This window comes from Austrofundulus limnaeus, unplaced genomic scaffold (assembly GCF_001266775.1).
Source record: "Austrofundulus limnaeus strain Quisiro unplaced genomic scaffold, Austrofundulus_limnaeus-1.0 Scaffold626, whole genome shotgun sequence".
NCBI classification, from domain to species: domain Eukaryota; kingdom Metazoa; phylum Chordata; class Actinopteri; order Cyprinodontiformes; family Rivulidae; genus Austrofundulus; species Austrofundulus limnaeus.
This window is the reverse complement of record NW_013953028.1, coordinates 200626-209049: the sequence shown is the minus strand read 5'-3', so window position 1 is coordinate 209049 and position 8424 is coordinate 200626. Positions and strand designations below refer to the sequence as shown.

General features: G+C 40.6%; 2 protein-coding genes across 8 annotated transcripts in view; one reads left to right on the top strand and one right to left on the bottom strand.

The window, feature by feature from the left end:
* Window positions 1–2851, top strand: part of si:dkey-13a21.4 (ras-related protein Rab-7a) — a gene marked incomplete at its 3' end in the record, with an annotated part of 3466 nt that extends 615 nt beyond the window's left edge. Inside the window, 3 exon segments of the mRNA XM_014027238.1 lie at window positions 49–175; window positions 261–479; window positions 2726–2851. Coding sequence (XP_013882692.1) covers window positions 49–175; window positions 261–479; window positions 2726–2851 — 472 coding nt within the window.
* A 30-nt stretch (window positions 2852–2881) lies between these two features.
* hcfc1a (host cell factor C1a) overlaps window positions 2882–8424 on the bottom strand; it is a 26172-nt gene continuing 20629 nt past the window's right edge. For all 7 annotated transcript variants that reach the window (XM_014027236.1, XM_014027233.1, XM_014027230.1 and 4 more), the window contains 3 exons: window positions 7626–7923; window positions 5542–5605; window positions 2882–5458 (listed from right to left, as the gene is read on the bottom strand). In XM_014027236.1, the coding sequence (XP_013882690.1) occupies window positions 5422–5458; window positions 5542–5605; window positions 7626–7923 (399 nt within the window). In that variant the 3' untranslated portion in view covers window positions 2882–5421. The remainder of the gene's footprint in view (window positions 5459–5541; window positions 5606–7625; window positions 7924–8424) is intronic.

The window sequence follows — 8424 nt, the reverse complement described above, 5'->3', positions numbered from 1 at the left end:
GTGTGTGTGTGTGTGTGTGTGTGTGTGTGTGTGTGTGTGTTTGCTCAGTGTGGGAAAATCCTCCATCATGAACAGATATGTGAACCATCGTTACACCAACATGTACCGAGCCACGATTGGAACAGACTTCCTCTCCAAATCTGTCCACATAAATGGAGACTCGGTCACGCTGCAGGTCTGTCCACCTCCACAGAGACGCAGGTAGAAGAACCACACATTCACGTTGTAACTGTCCTTGTGTGTGTGTGTGTGTGTGTCAGATCTGGGACACAGCAGGCACAGAGAGGTTCCAGTCTCTGGGAACACCTCTGTACAGGGGGAGCCACTGCTGCCTCCTGGTGTTCGACGTCACGTCCTCGGCCACCTTCAGCGCCCTGGATGTGTGGAGGAAGGAGTTCCTGGTCCAGGGCCAACCTCAGGATCCATCTGGCTTCCCGTTTATTGTAGTGGGGAACAAAACGGACCTGAGCAACAGAGAGGTCAGTCAGCCGGGGTCGCGCTGCAGCTTTAAATCAAAGCCTCAGCTTCACTTCTTGTTAGTTTAGTATCTATATAACTTTTGTTTTTACAGGTCAGTTGAGAACCAATTCTCATTTACAATGACGACCTGGTATCTGAAACAAACCTGCATCTTTATGTGAACACTTCTACAGAGACATCGTCCTGTGGTCTGTCAGATGTAGGGACCCTGTGTCATTTCTTTTAATGCAGTTCAACACATGCTGTGACACGACCTAAACATGGTTTCTGTTAATCATGATGATTTTAGGGGAGGAAATTAATTAACTTCTTATTATTTATGATGTGACAGATCAGACAGTAAGCTCCCAGCTATCTTACAGCAGGTAAAATCTGTCTGAAGCTTCATGTTTGACATTAAAAAYGACACATGAGTTTTTACCTTAAAACAGAGAGCTGAGCCAGAAGGCAAAGCTCTTGATTTACCARTCGGTCTACATTCCTACCATCATCTATGGTCACGAGCTTTGGGTAGTGACCGAAAGAACGAGATCDCRGATACAAGCAGCTGAAATGAGTTTCCTCTGCAGGGTGKCTGGGCTCTCCCTTAGAGATAGGGTGAGAAGCTCAGTCATCCAGGAGGGGCTCAGAGTAGAGCCGCTGCTCCTCCACGTCGAGAGGAGCCAGTTGAGGTGGTTCATCTGGTAAGGATGCCTCCTGGACGCCTCCCTGGTGAAGTGTTCCAGGCATCATCCATCACCTGACAGACGTGAGCACATAGTTTCTGTTTGGAGCTGAACCCAGTGAGCAGCTACCCTGCAGAGAAAACTCATTTTGACCACTTATATCCACRATCTTGTTCTTTCAGTCACTACCTAAAGTTTGTAGCCATAGTTGAGTGTARGACCKTAGACTGATTGGTAAACAGAGAGCTTACAGCTCATCTCATAACAGACAAAGTCAACAATACAGCTGAAGCAGCAGATCCGTCTATCAATGTCACGCTCCATTCTTCCCTCACTCATAAACAAGACCCCAAGATATTTAAACTCCTCCACTTGAGGCAGAACTTCACCCCGAATCCAAGAGAGCAATCCACCCTTTTCCAACTGAGGACCATGGCCTCAGATTTGGAGGTGCTAATCCTCCTCCCAGCTGCGAGCCGCTCCAGTGAGAGCTGAAGATCACTGTACGATGAYGCCAACAGAACCACATCATCTGCAAACAGCAGAGATGAACTCCCTCCACCCCACAGAGAAATTCTATCACAGCCAAAAGCCTGATTCTCAGGGTCGAGAAAAAAAAATTGGGGTATGGGCACAAAAAAAAAATGTTAGCATCGCCCGAAACAGGGCAAATCCAGATGTGACTGAAAGGCTTTTTTATAATGAAGGCCGTGGGAAGCTGGGGTGCAAGGTGTGCTGCAGCACACCCTGACAGATGCCAGAGGTCATGCAKTATCTAAATGTGTAGTGAAAGAATTAATGAAAAACAAGCTAGTGGCTCTGACTGAAAACCGTTGATCATCAGCATACAATATAACCCTTTCAGGGATTTACCTACATCTCCACCCTCAGAAATCTGTTTTCACAAAAAGCCGTAGTACAGGGTCATGATACGGGGGCCGTCACCTGCAGGGAGATGAGGTGGGGCAGTGTCTTGGAAAAATAACTTACCCYCTAAAGTCCCACATACTTCTYAGGTCAAAAGTCAGTGACCTCTTTTGCTTACCTTAATGTCATCATGTTTTATGATTTTACTCTTTATCCTCTCAGATAAAGTGTTTCACAACCAGAACGATATCTATTTAGGAGTAATCATTCTTGTTGCAGTTTATCAAACATCATTCTCTTCTTGGCCCAGTTTCGGCACCACGACAGATGTTTATTGTCTGTTGGATAACATACACAAATGTGTGTATTTGAAACAACCTCAGGGCACMCATTTTGTACCACTGCCCTGTGTGACATGATGTGTGTCTTGCAATTGTAATAATTCCTGATCGACCATTTCACGGAGTACTTTTTATTCTTGGATCACGTTTCTATYTTGGGTAAAGAAAGATTTCCACGACAGGCAGGCAGGGAGGGAGGAATAGAAGTTTTTGAAAAAAAAAGTACGATTATCTCACAAAATAGGGGTAAAATCTGTGTAATTCACAGACAATCTGACCTGTACGCACCAGGACTCATCCACTGATGACTTCTCTCACTTCCACCAGCAGCAGCTTTTTATTTTAACCACCCATCATTTGTTTCCTTGGCAGGTGTCTCRTAAAAAGGCCCTGAGCTGGTGCGAGGAAACAGGAGCGCAGTACTTTGAAGGAAGCGCCAAAGAGGACGTGGCCGTGGACAAGCCCTTCCTGAGAGCGGCGGAGCTCGGCTTACGGGAGGTAAACTGAATCAAAGACGGGAGACGACCGTTTCTGTTTAACATGTTTATTTTTGTTTTGTTTTTTTGATGATAAAAGATACATTACTCCCTACAGTACAAAAAACACACATTGGAAAATACAGGACATTTCCAGATAACCTGCGAACAGCCGAGAGAAACTCCTCGCAACACCTGCGAGTGCTGAAGGGGGGGCACTCGTCCCGGTGTGTGTGTGGGGGGGAGGGGGTTCAGACCTCGGCACTGCTGATGGTGACCTATCTAACAAGGGTGCAAAAATAGTGACCCAGCAAAGGTACTGTGGAAGGAAAGGACACAACTGTATACCACATGGAGAGAAGAACAAACTCATTAAATGTTTTTTTTTCCTCTTTTTTTCTGTTTTTTTTTTTTCTTGAGAACCTTCAGCTTATGGTCTAACTTAAGGCATCACTACTAAAATACACTGCTTTTGCATGCATGTCTAGTTTTGTTCAACAGACGCACTGACACGCACAAAATTATGAATGCATATGAAGAGAAAAAGTTGGTTTCTAGAAAGAAATCWGGAGAAATCCCAAACTGAACCCAAGGGGGTCGCGAGCCGGAGAAACAAGCAGAAGAAAATAAAATAAAAGAAAAGAAAACCCCGCCTCGCCTCGGCTCTTCCTGGCCGTTTCCCCCCATCGCAACTCAAACCTGCCCTTACAGACCTCCCTGTACAGAAGAACCTCGCAGTAAATTCAGACTCCTACAGTGAATCAGCTCGACAAAAGCAAATCAAAACAATCAGGGAGACTATATATATTCATATATATATTTGATTCTTTTATAAGTAAAGACACAAAAGGCAATCCAGAGATGACCAACATGTAAAAACTGTTTGTTACAAGTAATTATATAAAAGGCCGAGATGTTTGGTTTTTTTTTTGGTAGTTTTTTTGTTTGTTTTATTCTTGCTCTATGAACGAACTAATTTACAAGTGAGTACACTCCGGCCTCCTTCCCAGACATCCCCATTCAAAGACAAACGTGTTCACATGTCACAGTTAGCTTACACACCATCTGTAGTCTGAATTACAGAGCTGTGAGGAAAAAAAAGGGAAGAAGATTTAATAAATGGATTTCCATACATCARTAGGAAGAGGGGATAAGTCTACTAATATAATTTTGCAGTTAAAAAAAAGATTTACGAGCATAAAAAGCATAGAACTCATTGGGGGGGGGTGGACGTGAGGAGGAAGAGTGAAAAGATCTTGTCATGACTTTCCTCGTACCCCGAGGGAAATTATGTTTGGCAAACAAACACAAAGTAAAGTAAACAAAGTTTGAACAAATAGAATGACCAAAAACAAAAAACCCTCTCCTCTCCCTGGGTCCACTTCAGGTTCCCTTCAGTCCTATAACCTCTGCGGTTCTGCTTGGAACAAATACAGGTCTGTCCGTTGCCATTTGATAACGAGAACATACAACCAACCGGGTCAATTTAAAAAAACAAAACGAAACGCGGCGGCCATCTCAAACACGGCCACCTCTCTTCTTCCCCGCGAACACAAACTACAGGGATCAACAGTTTTAAAAAAAGTGATGATTTCTTTTAAAATGCACACAACATACAGATACACACAGAAGGGGAGGGGGAAAACAAAACAAAAAAGATGCTTAAAAATACAAAAATAAACTACACAAAAGATTTTCTGCACCAGCTAATTTTTTGGGAAGGTTTTTGGAATATTTTTTATGTTCTTGTTTTTGTATTTTTTTGTTTTTTTAAATGTGATGCAAAGTCTCTGTCCCAGCAAAGTCCGTCGTTTCCTTCTCAACAAATCTTTTCCTTTGCCGTTTCTTTCCTCGTCCACTCCCAACGTGTCGGCCACCAGTCGTCGTCGTCTCGGGGGGTAAAAAGCGCACAGTGATTATATTAGCAGGAGGAGACTGGAGTCCAGTACGATGACTGTACAGACTTGGTTCTTGATGAAGCAACTTTGAGCCAAATAGAAAAACAAGAAAAAGAAAGGAATAAAGAAAATGATGTCCTCCTTCGTGGAGGACAAGTGCTTTATTTTTTTTTTCCATACCGATTTTTTTCCTCTCGTCTAAACTAATGCCTCCACAGCCATTTTTCAACACTGTACAACATTTTATGTAGTCTCTCTCTACATCCCCCCCAGAATTCACAAAACAGGAAAAAAAAAGGGTAACATTGCGCTCAGGCAGGCTCCCAGTTTGTGGAAAGTGTAAATGCTTCTAGATACTGTTCAACTACTTGAAACAAGCCAAAAAACACAAGATGTTAAAAATATGGAAGGGGGGGACTGAAAAAAGATAATGTGCTTCTAGGTTTGTGTTGCTCTAAAAATATTACGACCAACAAAACAAGGAGAGGAAAGAAGGGTTTTATCTACAGAAACATCTCTGACGGACTTTCAGCTTGGCTTCATGTTGGTGTTCGGCCTTTGTTGCAGTCTTGATCTGAGACGTGGGGGTGGAGGATGAGATTAGGATGAGTGAAGCTCAGTCTTCCTGATAAAAAAAAGACAGTGGACAAAAAAAAAAAGACAAAAGACTGGGAGGGGGGTTCTCTGGGCAGCCTCACTGGTCTGTTCTTGCTTTCTTTGGACCAGGCTTACTGCAGGAAGACAGAAAACCAGAGTCAGTAGTGCATCGTGTGTGAGTAAAAGCACAAGTGTGCAGCATGAACACAGTACTCACGTATCAGGGGAGGCGCCTGGTCTTTTAGGAGCAAGCTTTGCAGATGCAGCATCTTTGCCAGATTCTGTCAAGTACAACAATAGTTGGAATGAGCTTATGAATTCACCTCTTAAACCCCAAGGGATTTTCTTGATGTTTTTTCTCAAAATACCATGCTGAAATGTAACTGAGTGTATCTCAGCRTTTACAAAATCTACTTAAATAATCTGGTATCAAAATAAAGTTAACACTTTGGAGATTTTATTAGAAGTGTAAGTATTAAAACAGCTGCTGTGGTTTTAGAGATATTGAGGATGGAACATAATTGTCTTACATTTTTCCCTCCTCCCGTCTGAATAATGATTGCATTAGACAGTATTATAACTCATTTAAAACCATAATGATTCAGGCTAAACCATAAATCCACTTGTGGACRTCACCTGTGCAAAGATTCATGCTGCTAAATTTAAGTGGAGCAAAGTTTCAGAGGTTTTAGCAAAGAAAAAAATTTGTATTTTGTCATTCTGCACAGGACAGACCATGATGGTACCATTATTAAATGTTAAGTAATCTTAAGTTTTTACATCCAACAGTTTAGTTTTTCTTTTCAGCCTTAAAAGACTTGTTTAAATTTTATTGTTCTTTTGAAAAAATTATCCAAACATTTATTTGTCACCGTATATATTATATAAAATAATGAGAAATTATATTTGACTTCAGTTGGATCATACTCTGAATCAAGTGAAAAAAAAACTTTCAACACACTTTACAACCTTTGGTATCTGCTTTGACTTACTGTATTTATTCATGTATAATCCTAGAAATTCAACCCTAAAAATCATTCATAAATTGGAGTGGGGTAGTATTATACAAGGGATATTGGTGATTAGAATTATTTTTAAATTTTAAGCTCAAAAAATTATGATTATATACGAATATAGTACTTAAAAAAAAGTCCAAAAATTTTCCTTCAGATTTGTTGTACTGTATTTACAGATTTGTTTTAATGTATTTAAAGATTTGCAACAATCCCATTTTGTAAAGTTTATTTACTTTCTGATTCAACTGCTCTCATTTGAACTGTGTTTGTTGGATGTAAATATAGTTTCCATGAGCTTTTAGCCAAGATTTTTAGCTTTCTATTTATACCAAACATGCCAAGGATCAATTTACAGATCTTAAGTTAATGGGATCCATGTTTAGTTGTAACATTAGACTTTATTTGGTAAACATATTTTAACTGTAAAATAAAGACTGTAAAAATACTGTAGGATGTTTAGTTTTTTTTATCATTTTTAAACTAAAAGTTAAAAAATATATTATATGGACGGGGCCATTTTACAGTATTTACTCACAAAGCATTCTGGGTAAATGACGACATAAATAGGTCATCGGTGCGAGGCTGCTAGCGAGTTATATCCACCCACAATATCTGATGATCGACTCTTTTAAATGAAACCAGAGAGCGTTGACAGAGAGGAGAAGGTAGAAATGACTCAGCCTGTAACTGAAAATATAGATGGAGGACAACAGAGCTGCTTCATGGAAGAAGAACCTCAGCTTAGCCTGTTAGCTTTAGTGTTAGCCCCAACGATTTATTGCCTTATGTACTAGCTCGGCGCTAGTGCGACAAACAAGCTAAACTGAGGTTCTTCTTCCATGAAACAGCTCTGTTGTCCTCCATCCATATTTTCAGTTACAGRCTGAGTCATTTCTACCTTCTCCTCTCTGTCAACGCTCTCTGGTTTCATTTAAAAGAGTCGATCATCAGATATTGTCCAAGATTAACCTTCAGGGTGGATATAGCTCGCTCACACCGAGGACCTATCCACGTCATTTACCCAGAATGCTTTGCGTGTAAATAAAATGACCCTGTCCGTGTAATAGATGTTAAAACTTTATGCTTAAAAATGATAAAAACTAAACATCCTACAGTATTTTTACAGTCTTTATTTTACAGTTAAAATATATGTTTATTAAATAAAGTCTAATGTTACAACTAATCATGGATCCCTTTAAAAGACATAGAAAACAGGAAATGCTGTTTTGCATGGGTCTCAAGAGGTTAAAAGCTGATTTTCCACAACATGATCGTGTGTGCTCACCCTGCAGCCATCGAACTTGGGTGGCAGGACCGTAGCCCTTCTCGTTGCGGGCAGCGATGCGGAAGATGATGGCTGGCTTAGTGGTGTAGTCGATGTGAGCGTTGGAGAGGCTGGACGACTGCACCAAGCAAGACGGGTTGGGTCCACAATAAACCCGCATGAAGGCCAGCTGGGCCGGGGTTGACGCCTTGGCCTCAGTTGTCTGGTTGCTCTGGATGGCCAGGTACACGGAGTACTCAATGATTTTTCCTGACGTCACAGAGGGGGGCTCCCAGGTCAGGTGGGCACCATCTGGGCTCTGAGGATGACAGTGAGCACATATTAATGAGTTTGTGGTCGTGGTTAAAAAAAAACCAACAGGTGACCAGAGGTGTACAGTAACTAACTACAAATACTTTGTTATTGTTCTTAAGTAGAATTTTTGCGTATCTGTACTTTACTTGAGCAATTATTTTTCAGTGTACTTTTTATTTCTTACATTTTCACACAATTTTCTTTACTTTCTACTCCTTACATTTTTTTAAAAAAGCAAGAAGTAGAAAGTCGTTACTATTATTTCATTTTTACTTGTTTTGCTTCCAGCTTGTAAAAAATAAATACTATCTATATAAAATGTGCCTCCAAGATAATGAATTTAACTGTGGTTGAATTAGAAGTATAAATATATAAAATACAGATACCGTATTAGTTTGTACACAAACAAATCATGTCACATTTCAACAGGACATAGCAGACATATGTAGCCTAGTCCAAAGATGCATGTGTTCGCATATATGTATGTGTGTGTATATATATATAT